At 40.2% G+C, this 20,061-nt stretch overlaps 1 protein-coding gene across 2 annotated transcripts in view; it reads left to right on the forward strand.

Annotated features, from left to right (window-relative positions):
- The window catches only part of SYK (spleen associated tyrosine kinase), a 76,071-nt gene extending 61,493 nt beyond the window's left edge, over positions 1–14,578 (forward strand). For both annotated transcript variants that reach the window (XM_054032601.1, XM_054032602.1), the window contains 7 exons: positions 1,716–1,803; positions 3,445–3,622; positions 5,860–6,069; positions 6,485–6,674; positions 8,975–9,115; positions 9,398–9,510; positions 11,573–14,578. In XM_054032601.1, coding sequence (XP_053888576.1) covers positions 1,716–1,803; positions 3,445–3,622; positions 5,860–6,069; positions 6,485–6,674; positions 8,975–9,115; positions 9,398–9,510; positions 11,573–11,645 — 993 coding nt within the window. In that variant the 3' untranslated portion in view covers positions 11,646–14,578. The remainder of the gene's footprint in view (positions 1–1,715; positions 1,804–3,444; positions 3,623–5,859; positions 6,070–6,484; positions 6,675–8,974; positions 9,116–9,397; positions 9,511–11,572) is intronic.
- Positions 14,579–20,061: the final 5,483 nt, after the last annotated feature.

Here is a 20,061-nt window from a genome sequence, read left to right on the forward strand (position 1 = left end):
TTAGGGTTGGGGAAGAGGGACAAATGTGTTTTTATACTATCTTTGTGGCTTCACGATTCTGGAGCTGGCCAAGGGCCAGTTTGGCCCCTGCAATATGTCAGAGCAGCCTCAGGACTGCTCTAATTTATGCTTGTTTGCATATGGTCCTAAGGGGACACTCCAGCCACCTGCACAAACCAGAGTGTTCTGGGCATTTCCGATGTAGCCTACCATGCTCCAGCACCACAGGGCGGGGGGGGTGGGGGAGGGAGGGGAGGGAGGTCTATAGGCCCACTATGCCAGTACAGTGGCACAAATGGACCATGGTAGACCTGAGGAGATCAAGCTAGCCCATTATTTGGCGCTTACTCTAAAATTTTATATAGTAAAACCTTTTCTGTATACCCGATTGGGCAAAATTATTTCTTTAGGTTTTGGTTGGAAATACCTCCTGAACAATGGCTTCTTTTCTTATGAAATGCTATGACTGAGAGGTATAAAAGATAGCGTACCAAATAATTGATCTGAACTCCATAGTATTTCTGAAGTTCTGTTTATCCTAATTTGAAAACTATGGCTGTTTTGTTTGTGCCATCAAAAATAAAAGTTGCAGATATAAAGAAAGCTTTTAAAAACAGTAATATAATCCAATATGTACAAAACAAGCCATCTACTGTCTTTCAAGTACAATATATGTGTTATATATTGGATCCTTGCAAACATTTCTTGGTGTCTGAGTATTTATAGCTGAATAACTCACTTCTAAGAATGTGAATTCCATTGGTTGGCTTATACCATTCAAAGCCATCTTTCATATTATTGCTACAACATCAGCTATGATCTTTTCAGAGAATAGAAGAAATCTTGGGCTCAACTGCAAAGTAACTGGTTGTGGCTCCTGGATCCTGAAGCTGGTTCTATAACAGCCCCAGAATAGATTTAGAGGAGCCTGGGGATTTATCTAATCTAGATTGGCTGCCTATGGCCCCAGAGGGCCATCTACCAATCAGGGATCACTGGACCACCCTTCACACCAGCCATATTCTCTCCCTGCCCTAGCACTCCTCTACAGCAAAGTTTGCAGTGGGGGTAGCGTAACTGGCTCTACATGCTGGAGAGGTAGGGTGAGTTTCTGGCCCCTTTATGCAATGAGACAAGCACAAAGGGGACTGAATAGGGCACAGAGTCTGGCCCATAATCTTTGATTGTCTAAGAGTATTAAAGTTATCTCTATCTACCTTTGTTTTCCTCAAAATAGTGGAATTGGAGCCATTTCTACAATGTGTGCATTGACAGTAGATATATATATTTTGTGCTCAGAATTTCTGTATGGCCTGGGTTTGAAGAGACTAAATTAGGGGGTAAAAAAATCAAAGAAAAATACTGAGGACTTCCAGTGTTACACTGAAATAGGATTTGAAAACTGCATGTAAATTAAAATGACCACAGGATAAGATTTGTGCATGAACCATTAAAGTTAATTCTCTCAGAATCAATGCTCTGAAATATTTGCAGTATCTTGTTCTGCTTTAGCATCATATGTTTTATTTGGCCTGCATATTTACTCCAGCAATAACCTGAAGAATGAGATAAGCTTGGTTTGACCCCTTTCTTACTCTCTAATTCTCCACCTACATCTTTCTAGCATTCATTATGCCATAATCCCCTGAAAAAAAAAATGCTTTCAAAGGCACCATTTCTTAAGCAAACTGAAAAATTCTATTTGTGTGCTGCAGTTCCATCCATCTATGCCTCATGATGATTCAGCATCTTTTAATCCTTATGTGCTGCAGAGGACGAGAGCTCTAATGGGAGCTGAACAAGGTAGGCAGAGATATGTTGTGTCAATACCAAAACCTTTACCTCTCCCTGTCAATAATAATCGCTACCAAGCTCAACAAGGAATCTGGTGGCACCTTAAAGACTAACTTTAAGACTAACTGTTAGTCTTTAAGGTGCCACCAGACTCCTTGTTGTTTTTGTAGATACAGACTAACACGGCTACCCCCGATACTTGATACCAAGCCCAGACATACAGAGAAGGATCCTCTCCTTCTTCTCTCCCTTTCTCATGGTTCCTTAACACAGAGCTTGAGGTTGTATGGAACCCCACTACATTCTCAGCTCTCTTCCCGTGAGCAGCACCACATTGACACAGCATCCTGGTCAGGGGAGTTGGTACAATATGAATAACAATATGTGGGTGATTTAGGGTTTGCCTGTTTTCCCCCTTTGGGCAGTAATAGCATAAGGCTCAGTGCTGGCATAATGCCCTTTACATGTGGATAAGAGCTCAGACAGATAATTCAGTGTTTGTTCAGTAACAGTGTTGCTGTCAACTTCTAAAATTTGTGAACATTTCAACAAATGTAGACATTTCAAACCATTTAAAAATGATTACTACTTATGGGCTAGATTCTACCACATGCATCTACAGGCATGTTAGACTGATGAAGAGGGGCTCTGCAGCATCTGGAACCTGCAGGGAAGTTTCCCCAGCAGTGCTCCTGCACATGTCTGCTGTACCACCCTTGAAAAAGAGTGCAGAACACACACACACACACACACACACACACACACATACACACACACACACACACACACACACACACACACACACCTAAATTTTGAGACCTCAGGTTGTAGAGGTACAAGTGGTCGCCTAATTTGGTTTCCAGAATCTTCATCACCAGTCATGATGTAAGAGAAGGAAAGAACCCAATTTGGATTTTCGGATGCCAGGTTGATCAGGGCTGGCAGTTAGTAAAACATCATGTTCCTTTTAAACAGAGAAAATTAGATCTGGAAATCATTCTGACAATAAACACAGAAGTGCATGATGCCAGTTTTACCAGAGTCACTTTTCAGAAAAGCACTGTGCTTTTAAGTTGATGACTGTGGATATTTATGTGGAATGGAAAGGGTAAGGGCATACAAATAAGATGTCACCATATAAATGAACTTTTTCCCAAGATTACACAATCTATCAGAATATGAGCACAGGCTAACATTTACAATGACACACACAGCAGAGAACTTCCACAAACATTGTCTCGGAAAGACTTCACTTAATTGTAACATTCTATTTATTTTTCAAGTATACAAGGCTGCAAAAAAAATTGCACATCAGTGTACTAACAAGGACAATGCAGGTAGTGATGACAAATGCTACACTTTCCGCTGCTGGTGGTAGTAGAAAGGAAAATAAGTTGATAAAAAGATGAGGTAGATTACCATTCTTACCCCCAATGCAAGTAGCGCCATGTGTGTATGTGCAAAGTGAATGGATCTCATCTAAAGTAGCTGGACTTTTTTTAAGCAAATACTCATACTGCTAAACCAAAGGTATGAGTGACCATTCTGATCACCTACATTGTGAATACAGTAGATGTGAAAGCACAAACTACCGTAAGTAACAGACATACTTCCTGTAATTTGATAACTTGTTCATTGGTTGAAATGCAGGAGATCAGAGGGATGCCTTGCCCATGGACACCGAAGTCTATGAAAGTCCATATGCAGATCCAGAGGAGATAAAACCCAAAAATGTCTCACTAGACAGAAAAATGCTGTCTCTGGATGAAGAAGAACTTGGCTCTGGTAACTTTGGTACTGTAAAGAAAGGGCTCTATATGATGAAAAAGTAAGTTTTTACTACCATTTCATTTAGTGTGACACAATGTTTTACATACAGTAACTGAGGGTGAAATTCACACACATTTCTCCCTCTGTGTCCAAAAATATAAGCTTCATGTACTCCCTAGCCATTATTTTAGCCCATACGGTGGAAATGTGCCCACTACATCTATGTAGTGAAATCTGATCTCTCCCATGAAATCTGGCTATGGGGGTGAAGGGGTGCGGTTATGGTATTGCCACCTTACTTCTGTGCTTCTTTCAGAGCTGGGCAGCTGGAGAGTGGCAGCTGTTGGCCGGGCACCCAACTCTGAAGGCAGTGCACTGTCATTAGCAGCATAGAAGTGAGGTTGGCATGGTATGGGGGGGAGGGGTCATTGCTTTTTGTGGGGGGCCAGGGCCAGCCTTATGGGTGGGCGATGTGGGTGACTGCCCAGGGTGCCATGGTCAGGTGAGTGACGTGGTCACTCCACACACACACACACACACACACACACACACACAGAGCGCAAAGTCCCTTTAACCCCCATTTGCTGGGCTCAGAGCCAGGGAGGGGCAGGGCTGGGGGCACCCCAGCTGGGAACTCCCACCTTGTGCCAGGTTCCAGCTGTTAGTCCTAGCTGGCTAGGTAGGGACAGTACTTCCTCTGCCCCTGCACAGGCTGCTCCTGGGGCTGGGTCAGACCCAACTCCAGGAAGCTCCATGGCTGCTGGCTGGGAGCCCAGCTCTGAGGGCAGTGCTGCCACCAGCACCAGCAGCGCAGAAACGAGGGTGGCAATACCGCGTCCCCCCACAGTAGCCTTGCAACTGCCCCCCACAACCCTCTTTCGGGTTGGGACCAGTGTTCCCTCTAATTTTTCCCACCCATGTGCAGAATTAATTTTGTTACATGCACCAATATGGAGGTGATGTGACACATCCCTTTCATATTGGTGCACAGAACAAAATTCATGTGGTGGCAGTGGGACCGAGGGGATTGGAATGTGGGAGGGGGTGCAGGGGTGTGACGGCTCCGGCTGGGGGTGCGGCTTTGGGGTGGGGCTGGGGATGAAGGGTTTGTGGTGCAGGAGGGTGCTCCGGGGCTATGGTAGGGAGAGAGGACTCTTTTTTTCCTTCCCTCCTTCCCCCCCCGGCTCTCTCTCCCTGCAGCAGCACCTGGGCTGGGGGGAGGGGAAGGCACCTCTCTCTGCTGCAGCGGCTCCGGGGTTGGAACCACAGCATAGGCGCCTCTCCCCCAGCAGGCCAGGTCGGAGCTGAGTTCAATGCCGAGGAGGGGTGCCGCAGCAGTCCAAGTTGGGGCTGGGTTCAGGCTGGGAGGGGGGTACCACAGCAGATTGGGGGCTAGGCTAGGTTGGGGCTGGGGAGGGGCGCCCCTCCCTCAGCCCCAGCAGATCCCCGGGCGGGTTCCCTGAGTGCCTGCATGGCGCTAAGAAGGCTGCTGCACAACTGCGCAGATTACAGTGAATTTAGGTCGGGACCCCAAAGGTTACAACACTGTGAAATTTCAGATTTAAATATCTGGAACTGTGAAATTTACAATTTTAAAAATCCTATATTCGTCAAATGTATCAAAATGGACAGTGAATTTGTTGGGCCCAAATTATGACCATTCACCACTGTTCTCCAGACAATGACTTTCCCATTCAATTGCACGTGCTCTAAGTTACAGCAGCCTTCTCTTACTGCCCTATATGCCACCATGCTGACTAGAGTCTCTGGAGTGCTACATAATCCTGCCTTGCCCTCAACACATCAGTCCCACCCATCCACAACACCATATCAACATGCCCCTTTACCAGGGCTTATGAAGTGGTTCTTGGAAGGCAGCCTTATAGCTATTTTCCATTTGCCTGCACCTGGGAAATACTCCCCCAACCAGACACATGGCTTTCAGGGCCCCTTCATGCTGCTTCAGGCCTTTTAAAGGGGCCAAAGTGGGAATGAGGATCTTGGGGTTGTTTACAAGACCCTTCTCTTGGATGTGTGTGCATTTTTCCTATGATTCCTTCAATTCTATCTTTCATTCAGCTGTCTTCACCCATTGTAAGAGATACTCTTGTTACACTTTTTTGCCTTTCAGTGCCAAAAAAAATTCAGAAGTCCCAATTGTATCACCACTTCTAATCTCCACTATAAACCTAGAAGTATCAAAATTGGTGCACAGTGACACTTGAGAAATTTGTGTGTATGTGCAAGTTAAAATTTTTGTTACAAGTAATCCCACAACTGGACTTTCTTTTATAGGGGTGCCAAGCCAGTAGCTGTAAAAATTCTTAAGAATGAGAATAACGATCCAGCCGTAAAGGATGAATTACTGAGAGAAGCCAATGTAATGCAGCAACTGGATAACCCATACATTGTCAGAATGATAGGCATATGTGAAGCTGAGTCCTGGATGTTAGTAATGGAGATGGCGGAACTTGGACCATTAAATAAATTTTTGCAGAAAAACCGGTATGTTGGCTTTGAGTATGTTTTATATGGTTTTGTCAAAAAAGGAAATGAGATTGGTATGTTCTTTTAAAAAAAAAACTAATGAAAAGGGCTCCTTTCTTAAATCTACAATGTGGAAAGCTACTGTAAGACTCCTAGGTATCAAACATTTTCTGATGAAACTGCCACATTTTTGAATAAATGAAACATTTCCAAATGCCCCACTATCAATGGCCTGTTAATCTGAGCATACAACTCTTATTTTTGTTCAGGAGCCACTTCTGTCATCAGTTCTAATTAAAGTTTATTAAAACATAAATTAACATGATGACCCATATGATGCGAGGAAGGTCATTTAATGAATTTGTACAGTAGCTCCATTAAAAGTCATGAAAATGAACTACTGACCTCTTACAGACCCAATTATGACTTTCAGACATGTCAAGGAAAAGAATATAACCGAGCTGGTGCATCAGGTTTCCATGGGGATGAAATACTTGGAAGAAAACAATTTTGTGCACAGGGATTTGGCTGCAAGAAATGTGTTGCTAGTTACCCAACATTATGCCAAAATTAGTGACTTTGGACTTTCCAAAGCTCTTGCTTCTGATGAGAATTATTACAAGGTAAGATTAGTACAAGGTATATGACTTTGATAGTGATGTGACTTTTTTTTTAATGGAATGATTTTCAGCTGAAGTAGTTATTCTAAAAGTTGAAATACAGAACATATTTTATTATTTGTTGCCTGTTAGTCGGTAATTAAAACAAAGGAATGGCCTTACTGAAATGGATAGAGCTGGTGGGAAAAAATAAATTCCATGGAAATTTTTTACTATTTTTCACAAAAAAAAAAAAAAAGGGGGGGGTGGGGGGATTTTCAGCCTAAAAGTTGTTTTTGGCCTAAAGGCAAAAACTTTTCAGATTTTGTTTTTTGATTACAAGTCAAAGTTTTCCACGGAAAGCGGACACTTTCCTTGTTTCTTTTGTTTAGTCAAAAGCCCAATTTACTGTTGAAAAACAGTTTCAACTAAAAATGTTTGACCAGGCTTAGAAATGGATTCTACTAGAGAATAGTGTCAATCAATTTTCATATATTTTGCACCCAAACTCTTTCAACATCATCACCCAAAACTAAACCTAACACTGTTCATATTATTGAAATATGATGATTCGTTTTGGGAAGGGGTTGAATGAAAACAGTTTGGTCAAATGATGTCTAAATAAATCCTTCTCTAGAGGAACTGTTCAGTTCAGTTTTAAGTGAATTATACTGCCTGCATCCAAAGGAAAGGAAACAACTGCCAAGTTTCATAAAAAGATAACAGTCCTTGGGAGCCAAGGGAGACCTTTGGGCGCATCATGTCTTCTTTTAATTCCACGGCTGCCCAGAGGATTCAGGGGGCCTGGGGCAAAGCAATTTCGGGGGCCCCTTCCATAAAAAAAAGTTGCAATACTATAGAATACTATATTCTCATGGGGGCCCCTGTGGGGCCCAGGGCCTGGGGCAAATTGCCCCACTTGCCCCGCCCCTCCCCCCGGGCAGCCTTGTTTAATTCCCTTATCTTATATTCTGATTTTTGTGCCCCTGTTCCCAATACAAAAAGGTTTTATCTTTTTTAAGCTGGAGCTGGTCTGTTGTATTTCCTGAAGAGCAGATTATCTAGGGCTAAAAAGAGATCCAACACCCCTCTTGAAGCATTTTCGGATGAACTTATGATACCAGCTTCTCCCCATGCTTTTCATTGCTCTGTCTTCCTTGTCAAAACATCTCCAGGGCTAGGTGAATAGCTAGATATGCATGTGAGGCCTTGCAATTCAAATCATTCCTTGCCCCTGCCCTCTCCTCCTCCTTCCTCCTACTCGATTGATTTATCATCATAGGTAAGGTAGAGGCCAACATGCATGAAGGCAGGTGTTTCTCACACATGAGCAGTAGCATTAAGAAAAGTGTGAGGATGCTCATTGTGATTGGTGTTGGGGAGCCACAAACAGTAGAAATATGTTTTTAATTACAATTAAAATGTTTGGGGTCAGGATGAGCTCTTTAAAAGCACAGTTTGTCTCAAGTGAAGAGGGGATCTTAACTGAGGGCATGTCTACACTACCCCACTATATCAGCATAATTACTCCACCTCTGCGAGAGGCCACCATAGCAAGGTGTGGATAGCACTTTAAGCTGATGTAACTTATGTCGCTCAAGGGGATGTCGTTTTCACACCCCTAAGTGACATAAGTTACATCGACTTATGCAGTAGTGTAGACCAGCCCAGACCAGCCCTGAGAGCCGATGACAAAGGTGCAGTCCTCTTTCCCACTGAAAAGCAGAGTGGAATTTCACAGTGACATTGCCTTGTGATAACTTGGTATTGCCACAGAATAGAGTTAAGAAACAATCAGATTGCAACTCAGTATCATATTGCAATATTATCAGTCCCTATGCTGTTTTGAGGCAAAAGGGAATCTCTGCTTGAAACCAAGTTCTGCCTTGAAGCAAGTATGAGCCTCAGGTTAATTGTTATGTCTCAGGTTGTGCAAATGAGACTTGATATGAAAACCTTTATTTTTAAAAGAGTGACAAAAGGATTGAATGTTAAATAAAAGAACAGCATGCAGTAGATGCCATTAAAAACATGACCAAAAATCATTTGCAGGTAAATTTACCTTTACTGTGGTATTCATGGTATTCCTATGCTAGAACATAGTGTGGAATACTGTGACTAGCACAATAACAACTCCACAGATTCTACTACAAAATGTCTCTTTTATAGCAAATATGCCATCTATTTTATGGCTGTGTGTGTGTGTGTGTAAGCAGTTTGATGGCATTGCTTTACATTTCTTCAGTTAACATGGCGTATTTGAATTTTGATGAGAAGTATAATTGTTTCCACTGCTTGCTTTTTCTTTTGTGACTCATTTTTAGGCACAAAGTCATGGGAAATGGCCAGTCAAGTGGTATGCTCCAGAATGTATGAACTTCTACAAATTTTCTAGCAAGAGTGATGTTTGGAGCTTTGGGGTTCTAATGTGGGAAGCATTTTCCTATGGGCAAAAGCCATATAAGGTGAGTATTTTTTTTCAATGTTTTTGTTAAAGTTAGTGAAAAGTAATGACCTCACCCATGTATATGTGCACGTGCATGCGCACACACATATCTGATAGATCCATTCTTCTGCAATAAGTGATTCTCCCATGCCAGGACAATCCCCAGCCACCCATTTGTGGAAGCTCAATGAAGCACATGGGCAATAGTGTGACTCAGAAGTTTGCTGTGTCTACACCTCTCATATTTTAAGCACAGATGATGTACTCTATCTGCAACTGAGGCATTATCATTCTGTTTTAGGGAATGAAAGGAAGTGAGGTTGCCCAGATGATTGAAAGAGGAGAGCGAATGGAATCTCCTGAGGCTTGTCCAACTGAGGTCTATGACTTGATGAAACTCTGTTGGACATACAAGTAAGTATAATGTGACATTTTACCTCCTGTTGATATTTCTTAGGCAGATAAGCTAATATGTAGAAAGAAAACAAGAGACATTTGAAAACATATACTTTCAGCTGATGTTTTAATTAGAAACAATAAGCTGTAATCTTCAAGCAGTCCATCATGCTTTCAAATAACCACAAGTTGCTGTGGAACTATACGCACTTACCGTCTACCTATCAAACAAAAAATATATCTGATTTCAAATGTGATATTTTCCACACTGCTTAAACAAGAATAAGACCTAAAAATGTTCTGGCCAAAAAATAGGGTTTCATCAAAATCAAAATTGTTCACAGGCAAATGTCACTTTTGATGATATTTTTAACAGAGATTTTTTTTCTTGTTTTCAAAAATTGAAATGGAATAAAATGTCCAACTATCAGATATTTTCCCACCTCCCCTCCCCCCACCCGCCACCTGAATGCAATAGAATGACCGATGTCTAGATTTTTTTTCTGTATTTTATTTCCCCTCCTCTATCTTTTCAAAATACCCTCAACTTTGGAAAAGTTATTAAGAGGCAAAAGGAAAAAAAACTAACTTTTTTAAGATTGAAGTTTTGAAAAGTTACAGAATGGCTGAGTTAGTTTCATTTTTCCACTCGATAGTTTTTCCAAAGTTGAAGAAATTTGGAAAATTTAAAGCACAAAGCTCACCCTAACCTGGACATTCCTTTTATTGCACTGTGTGATAAATATTCAAAAATTTGACATTTGAAATATTTTTACTTTGGAAAAAGTTTTTTTAAAAAGTTCTTCATTTAGAACTCTGTGAAATGGGAACAACTTGCAAAATATTTCAAAATTTTGATTTTTTCCTCCCCATATTTTGTCTACCTCCTATAAAATAAATATTGGACTGTGTGTGGACTACAATGGCTATGCAGTCTTTTGGTGACTTCATATTCAAACTCAAATTATTTAAATTTATGCTTTTAACGCTTCAAAATCAGCCATGGTGAGAAGACGGGTTCCTAAACAACTACTACAAAGTCAGTGTTCCCACAAGACAATACAAAAATAATATTGTATCATCACAGGTACATTGCAAAAAGATACAGTCTTCTACAAATGAAAGCAATGGGCCAAACTCTGCTTTCAGTTACATTGGCATAAACTGGGAGAAGTTCCTTTCAATTTACATCAGTAAATAACTGAAAGCAGAATTGGTGGATGGTATGTCATGGCAGGAACACAGTCCTCGTGAGCACAGTGCTTCTAGAAATAACAACAAACATAATGCGCTTCACAGAAATATAGATTCTTTCTTATAATAAGCCTGACTTTCTTCTCTGTTTAATTCAATGAATGCCATAAACAGTTGTTGATCACATCAGAATCACTTCTGTCAGGATTAATTGCAAAGTCTTAAACACTTAATTATGACATAATTGAATAAATATATTATGAGAAAGCTGATTATTATATCCGTGAAATAAATGTACTGGGGAAAATGCTAAGGACAGTGCACCTGTGCTTGAAAAGCAATTCTATGGCCATATGAAGTAAATGGATCCCTGTATAATGTAAATTTCACAAGGACTTGTTCTCAATTTAATCAATTGCCTGAATTAATAGTGGGTAAAAGAAACGCATTCTACCCACATATCCAGGACCATTCTCAAAGATGATCAGAAGCAACTCCAAGGCTGTGGTCATAGCTCTCATTATGAGTCAGATGGTGCACTGTATGGACTATCTTCCACACCTTACATCTGAAATAAATGAGGTAGAAGGTAAAGAGGAGCAGTTTTAGCCTTTCATGTACAGGTGTATCACTGACTCTGGCTACATATAGTAATGGGTAATATATTGCATTGTCTATATGATGGGTTAGTTGATCTGGATGTATTTTAGTGTGACAATCACCATTTGGTGTTCTCTCTGGTGGTAATTCTAATAAAATAATCTTGGCCATTTACATGAACCTTCAGCAAAGTCTGGAGCTATAAGGAGATGGAGCAGTGGTCCAAAGGCCATTCCTTTCACAGGTTTCCAATTACTGTACAGTTATATCTCTCTTCCTCTTACAGGATTGATGAGCGACCAGGATTTTCTGCTGTTGAGCTCAGACTACGTAACTACTATTATGACATTTCACATTAACAACGTGGATACTATGGACCTTATGCACATTTTGGTCTGCTGCAAGCCCCCTTCTGAAAATAAAAGCCAAAAGTTTTAGCTTTAGAAAACATCATGACTTCAGTTTGGTACTGCTGAAGCTCTTTATGTTGTCAAAGTTCAAAGCAAAGCCCTTTGTAATAGATGCCTTTACTTGCTTTCAGTGCAATTTTTGGCCCTTAAATATCTTTTTAAAAGCAGATATTGCTACACTGTGTGCAGCAAAGACAGCACAATAGATCTTTAGAATTCTACTAAATTAAGTTTATTTTATTTTACATACAGCTTTCTTGTCTTTGGAGGGAGGGGTGTGTATTGCAAATTCTATTTTCTCTCTTTTATCTCTCTTCCTCTCATGCCTATATTTGAATGTAGAGCCAGCATAAAAGCCTTGCTACTAATTTTCTCACTATTGGTATTTACCCTAAAAATTGCGCAGAAGTTCCTAAGCTTTGATAAAGCTTTTTCTCCCAGTGACAGTTTAATTCTTAGTTTATATCCTAATGTACTCTACCTAGACCATTGAAATCCCCTCAAAGTAAAAAGCCCTACACTCCTCTGCAGTAATGCAAGTAGAGAGGAAACAGAATTTGTGAATCCCTGCCATGTGGCAAGGAAGCATCCATTCCCCTCTGAATTCTCCTCTCTCCGCCCTTCCCCCCACAAACCTCTTTCTATCCAGGACTCCCCCAGCTTGTCTAGGGGCATAGCCATGTATGCAGGAGGAGTTCTTCAGCCATACTCCCTTCTAGAAGAGGGGGTAACAATGCCTCAGTTAATGTTGCTCAGTATTAAACTTATTGTCTGTGCCTGCATTAGCTGAGAGAGCATTTGTTGGCCAATGGAAGCATCTCCTTTTCTGTCTTACCTTTGTCCTCTTCCTCCGATGTCTTTTATGGATTATGTCTTTTAACAGATTCCCTATGTTGTATGCCAAATAGTCACCACCCCCTCTTTCAAATATCTCCTCTTCCACAACACCCATCCATCCAACTTCCACAGATTCCAAGGCCAGAAGGGACCATTGTGATCATCTAGTCAGAGCTCCAACACAGGCCATACAACTTCCCCAAAATTCCTAGACCATACCTTTTACAGGGATCCAGTCTTGATTTAAAAATTGTCACTGATTAGAGGATCCACCATGACCATTGGTAAAGTATTCCAATGGTAATTACTCCCTCTGTCAAAAAATGACATCTTATTTCCATTCTGAATTTGTCTATCTTTAACTTCCAGCCATTACATTGTTTTACACCTTCCTCTGCTGGATTGACAAGCCCATTATTAAATATTTGTTCCCCATCTAGATACTTAATCGAGTCACCTCTTAACCTTCTCTTTGTTAAACTAAATAGATTGAGCTAGAAGGCATGTTTTCTATCCTTAAATCATTCTCATGGCTCTTCTCTGAACCCTCTTCAATTTATCACTATCTTCCTTGAATTGTAGGCACCAGCACTCTTAATATTTTATAATAACGACATTGCATAAAAAGGGAACTCAAAAGGTATTTGAAATGCAACCAGTTTTTCACTTCTAACTCTGCAGGAATCAGAGCATCCCCCACGCCTAATCCCTTTATCCCAAGAGATGCATCTGCCTCAATTTCATTACCTTTGCCCTTCCCATAATGTTAGTGTGTGTGCTACCATTATAGCTTTCATCTTGCATTGGACTGTAAACCCTTCAGGAAGAAGTCTTTATCTTTCTGTTTGTTTGCAATGCCCCAAACTATCTCTGGCACTGTATAAAGATAACAAATCATAGAATTCCCCTCATTGTTTCCTATTATACACTTTTCTCCAATCTCATTTTAAATATTCCAAGTTTATCCTGATATGTAGCCTAAATTTTCATTCCGTTTCTTAATTACAGACACATACTCCAATATTAATTTTGAGCCCTGTATTCAGTCCTAAATAATTCTTGGTGTTTACACCTTCCAAATATATGTAGATTATTCTTATAAGATAACTAGTTCCCAAAATTAATTTATTGGCATGCACATAAATTGATGCACATTTTATTATTAAACGAAATATGGGTATGTAAAGGTACTGAAGAATAATGTTTAAGGCTTGATATATTTATTTCTATGTCTTTTCAGAACATATGTATTTTACCATGGAATTAACTGGGTATTTTAAGTTAGGTAAGACGGTATTTTTTGTCCTTTGAAAAAGAAATTGGTTAAACAGTGCCAATGTTTCAAACATAGAAATGGGTTATAGAAGTTTGGTTTCCATTGTGAAATATTTATAGGTACTGTAGATCTAATGTAAGATAATTTGTTTCTTTTTACTAAATTAAGGATAAATGGCCTACATTTTCAAAAGTGACTAGTGATTTTTCAATGCCTTAGTTTTGAGGTGTCCAATGGAAGACATTGTAAAGGTACCTGATATTTAAAGACACTCAAAACTACGAGTTGCTTTTGAAAACGAAGGCCATTTATCTTTATCCAAATGGGACCAGTATGTAAATTGGTTGGTTTGAAAAGTTTTTCTGCATGGCCACATTGTCCAGAAGTGGCCTCTGTTTGATTTTTGAGCACTCACTTTTGCACAGACAATTTAGAATCTCCATGTGCGGTAATCCACATGTGCATGTAAATTGGATGTAAATCAAGAACAAGTCAGATTTGAGTATAAATCCCATCACCAAGCAAGTGCTATAATTCCACATGCTCTCGGTCCTTCTGAGAGCATGGCCTAATGTGACAAAGTTGGGGAGGACCAACCTTCTCCAATTTCTTTTTTAAAACATTTTTAAAAGTGAAGAAAGATCCTGATTAGTAGTATTTTATTGTTTTTTAGCTTTGCTATAAAAGCCTGCAGTGTATGAATACAACATTTTGTGACCTAAATGAATATATTATTAAACTGAAATTAAAGGTATTCTTTTGTAAAAGGTTTGGTTGTAATAAGAATCTTTTTAAAAAATATATTTGACCATGATATAATTATTTTCATTTACTGTTTTCTAACCATTACTGATACAAGGTAGAGAATATGTATTTTTCAAATTACTGTGATTGTTTATTTTGAGCCAGATTGTGATTCCTTTACTCAGGGCTGGTCTACACCTAAAACTTAGGTTGACCTATCTGCATTGCTCTGGGCCAAAATTTTGCACCCTGAGAGACATAGTTAGGTCAACCTAACCCCCACTTTTCATGCCGATAGGTTGCGGGAGGAATTCTTCCTTGCACTTAGTTACCACCTCTCGGAGAAGTGTATTTATTACATTGATGGAAAAGTATAATCTCTAAGATTATGATTTATATAAAGTATTCAATATCATGTCAGTTACCATCTGTTTTAATCATTTGCATCTTTGTACTTAGTTGTATTCTGGTCCCACTCACTCATCCCCCTTCATAGCTTACTTAAAGAAACTGAAAAGAACCAGTGTGTAGATAAACTCTAAATATACCGAGAAATATACCAAGTGAAGATTTTTTTTAAACTAGGAACCAAAAATAATACCCATAAATTTCATCAACTAAAATAATTACAGCTAGAACTGGTACCAGGTGCAGACTAAACATCTGAAACTGTCTCTCTTTATTTTTAAATGGTCAATAATGATATTCATCAATCCATTAGTCACTTAGAATTGTGCTGATCCAGCTGTAAGAAACACATCTTGCCAGCAGATGGCAGTGATTGAATAGATTTAATGCTGTTAATACTCTTTTATTCTCTAAACACCTTACCTTTTATTTTCTGTAACTACCTTTAATTTAATTTGCATTTTCACTTTGATTATATATTTAGAAAAAAGTAAGTAATTAAATAAATCCATCACTTCCCCCACCATTCAAATGCAGCCAACTCTGGGATAAAACATGACAGTTGTTGAAGAGCACACAGTAACACACTGCACACGTTAGGGCAAGAAGAAAAGAATATTGTAACCAAATGAATGAGAGTGGAAATCTTAGGCTAGCTGTATGTAATTTCCTGCAGTAAATTTTGTCCAGGAAAATGCACCTCTAATTCTTGCAAAAAATATCCTGGGCTATATTAATGACCACAGCGAAGGAAAGCATCTCAAGGAGTACAGCTAGCATTCAGAGCTTGAGTACTGACTCAGAGGGATGCATGCCACCTGTTAAATCAATACCTCCCTGCCTGGAGCATCCAGTCATTCTATGGAAGTCTCCCATCCAAGCACTATCGAATGTTGTTTCGCTCATGAATTTTAACAAAACTGTGGCCTGTTAGTCTGGGGTAGCTTAGCTTGCCTCTAGAAACATAAATGAAAGCAACGGTATTAAGTAACATTCTATCAATTTAGTATAGCTATCTCAGGTTAGGGTAATAGTTACAGCAATCACCCACATTTCCCCTGAGCCTTAGCCCTACCTATTAGTTGAGGCGAATAGCAGCTAGATACCTTAACATACACACAAATATTCACTGAGCCTAGTCCTTGCCTTTTTCAATGGATGAGAGATTCACCATTTCCTTCAGTCACCTCAGCTTTTCCACAGAGTGCCACACCTTGATGGACCATCACACTCATAGCTCTCATTTCAGTCAACTCCTTTACAGCCAGCAGGTATAAATATACAGATACCAAAGACTGCCCATCATATTAAAAGCTTTATATTGCCATATGAGTAACCGGCTTCAATGGCAGCTTGTCCCTGCAAGAGTGAGAATGAGTGCAAGACTCCCTCTGCCTGGCATCTCTGCACAAAGGCCAGCCACATTCTCTCCTTGAACGTCCCTCAGGGCCAGAGGAATGCCCTGAGGGAGAGGATGCAGCACTAGCCTCCCAGTGCTTCTGCCCAGCGCCAGATGGTGGGGAAGGGGCATGGAAGAGGTGTTGCAATGACTGCCTTCCCCTTTTCAAAACAAAGGTTCAAAAGCACAGCAAGTAGTTTGGCACACAGACAAAAACTACAATATTAGGAGTGCAGTTGCTTCTTTGAATGCATATTTACATTTCTATTTTGAAGACATGACTGCTCTACTGTGAGTGAACATAAATGGTTTTCTTTTCCACATTTGGAATAAAATATTGCTAGTTTGTGCAATATTCCTTCTCTACAACAGCAATATCACTAAAACCATTACGCTCACGCTGAGTGGAAAACCTGGTAAAAGGAAACTTTTCAATTGTGCCCACCGTGTATTTGAAAAGTTGGCCCAAAAAAACCCAGCCAAAACCGTGCTCTTCTATTTTGCCCTCTTGCCCTTTAGCAACCACTTTTCTTAAAATGAAATTCAAGTGAACATGTCTCTGGTTCTTCTTCTTTTGTTTATGTGCCAGTTTTATCAATGCCACCAGGACGCAGGGCAGTTCTAGCAAACCCATTTGTTGTGCTCCTCCTGCAGGCTCTGCAAAGACAAACCAGAAACACTATGCAGCCTACAAAACAATGGCTATTGTGTCTTGATTTTTTATTTCTTGGAGAAGCAAGAAAGTGAGGGGTAGGAATGGGCTTATGAGCGAGAGCAATTTGTTACAGAAATAGAGCATCATGTAAGCTTTCCCTTATTCCCTTGCAGATTATAACAATTGTAAAACAGGGCACGTGGAGCGTGCCTGGTGTGGGTCACAGCTGAGAATGCCAAACTCAGAATGGACTGATAAAACAGGCCAGTCACACCCCCAAAGCTGGTGGCTTATTCTATAATTAGCTTTACCAAACCAGTAACAACATGAGCTTCTATAGCACAACACTGGTTAACATGAAGCCAAAACACAGTCCCCTTAGGCAATCCAGACCACAAAGGCACCTGGACTTTATGATGAAAGGTTACTGAAAAACAGATTCCTCATCTATAAAGTTCTTCCAATCCCAGAGGATCAGCCACTTCCCCAGGTCAAGATATAACTCAGATCTTATCCCAAAACTACGCTTGTATCCAATCCTTTAGCACCTAAAAACTAAAGGTTTAATAATATAAAAAGAAGAGTTATTAAATGGTTAAGGAGTCATATACAGTACCATTGATTTTCCGAGTTTACGGGTCAGGATAATAGCACTGATGTAAAATCTGCTAACTTTTTATAGTGCTTCCTGTCTTACCCGAGTACTTAATTGGGTTTTCAGATCCCAGTTCTACTTTATTACTCCACTCCTTGATGTCTGAGTAGGTAGGTACATGCCTTGTTTGCTGGAAATCAGGTAGGGGGTCTGCACACTGCAATACACAGCTACTGTACGACACTTGGCAATGTAATTGTAAAAACCCTGGCCAAACAAGATATTGTATATTGCATGGCTGCTCCTGTCTTTTTAGAATGCTAGTACAGCCCTTTTTTCTTTATACATTCAATTGTAGGCTCTACCCTTGCTGTGCTATTGCAGAATCCTGTGTGGCTCAGGTACTATTTTTAAATTCTTCAATAGACCGTGACTCTGTCCATCCACTCACAGAAAGTGAAAGGGCTTAGACACTATGGATTGTAAGTCTGGCATTCTTGACGCATTCATAGTTTTTGCATATATTGAGCGAGTAGAACAAGTACTGATTCTTCTTAGTGATACAGTGCTGCACAATTTAGCTTAAAGGATGAAGTATTGAGTAAGTCATGCCTCAGAAAGTCACCCTCAATTGTCTGATTGTGTCCATTTTAATGCAAAACAGAACTTGCAGTACACACAAACACAAGTACAAAGCTCGCAATTTGTTCCCAAAGCTCCCACAGCTGCTTCTGTGTCAGCTTTTTTTACAAAAAAAAAAAACCCTCTTGTATTAGTTTACATAACTTTATACCAGGAAATTATTGTGCAATTCTTTTTAGTTACATCCAAACTGTTCCTTTCAAAAATCTGACAATTTTATACCTGTATATTAAATTCCTAGCTGTTCAATTTGTTCAGCAGATACTTTGTTACAGTATACAATGCATGCAGGCTGTAAAGTAATCCTGAAATCAAGCCTCTGATTTATATTTCTGGAAATCTAATAGCTGATCTGAACTCCATCTGTTATGTACTTGCTGTGTTCAGCAGAACTGGGGGGAAAGTTAAATGTTTTCTATAGGAGTCAAAATTTGTAGCTTTCTTCTGCTTTGAGACAAAAGAAGATGCTGTTTCTTATGATCAGCTTTTTTTATTCACAAGTTTATTTCAGGGCCCTGAGGACCATTGCACTGTAAGCTGAGACAAAAAGAGACCTTTTCTGTGACGTGTGGAAGAAAGAGTTAAATCTTAGTTACCAACAATACTAGAATATGAAGATTATCCTCAGAATGCTGTTTTGGGGGCCGGGGGTTCTGCAAGAGCAAAGAGTTTTTGCACGGCCATCTTTTAAGAAATCCAGATGAGCTGGAACACCTGGGGTTCTAGTGTTGCTCTTTTCCCTTGACATTAGTAGAATTTTGTCCAAATGGTTTTACCAGTCCAGCTAGTAGAAGGTCTGTATGATGCTAGAAGAATCTCTATCACTTTGGAAGAGTGACAGTTCACGGGCAGGGAGCAATTATGCCAGAGCTTCCCTCTGTAGTTCCTGAAAGGATCTCCTCACAGATAAGGCACCTCATAGTCTTCGGCTTGGTCTGCTCCACCGTAATGGAAGAGGAGAGCACAAACTGAGAGGTCGTTTGTCAAGGCTCCCATACACAGAACACTCTGCTGGAGTGGCAGGAGGGCGTACTCACACATCGTTCTGTGCTTGTGTGTGAAGGGGGGATCGAGGCCTCTCTCCTCCTGGGTGGCTCTCAGCCCATTAAAAGAAAGGAAGCACTGGGCTGGAAAGGAAGGAGGCCTCAGCCTTCCCAACGAGCACTGAGGGCATGCCCTATGGGGATGGCTCCTACCATTACCACCCAGAATGGGGCAATGGTGGGAGTATACTATTACCCTTGTTAGTCCCTCAGCCTCTGAGTCACATTGATTCCTGAACACTAAGTACAATATTAGGCAAGCAAAGCGATTTCGGGAAGCAAATAAGAGAACCGACAAGGAGGAATAAGTAGCTATGAAATATACTGGTTGCAGTTGCCTGCTGACTGTATAAACAAAACATGGGTTTGCCCTGGAAAAGAGAGTGACAAGAGAACGTTCTATGATTGTTTCATCTAGTGCAATAGCTGTTTTGGATAATGTCCTCTTCTCGCTTAATGTACATGTACTTTGCTTGCAGTATTGTACAGGACATAACGTACTAAAACAAGCAGCAGTGAGGACAGATGCTGTGTGTTGACTATTCAGAGTTCTGTCATAAAATGCAAGGATGAGGATTGTATTTTCCTCCATATGTTCTTAGTTTATTTCCCCTACTATTTTGAAATATTATTTGTGTTTCTTGCTTCTCCAAGAAAAAGACATGGGTCTTCTCCTCTTTGCACTCAGGTATCTCAAAACACTTTACAAACATATGTTAATTAACCCTAACTACATAGGTTAGGATTATATAAGACGGTTACTCAC

Source organism: Malaclemys terrapin, chromosome 6, assembly GCF_027887155.1.
Source record: "Malaclemys terrapin pileata isolate rMalTer1 chromosome 6, rMalTer1.hap1, whole genome shotgun sequence".
In the NCBI taxonomy this organism is placed as follows: Eukaryota; Metazoa; Chordata; order Testudines; family Emydidae; genus Malaclemys; species Malaclemys terrapin.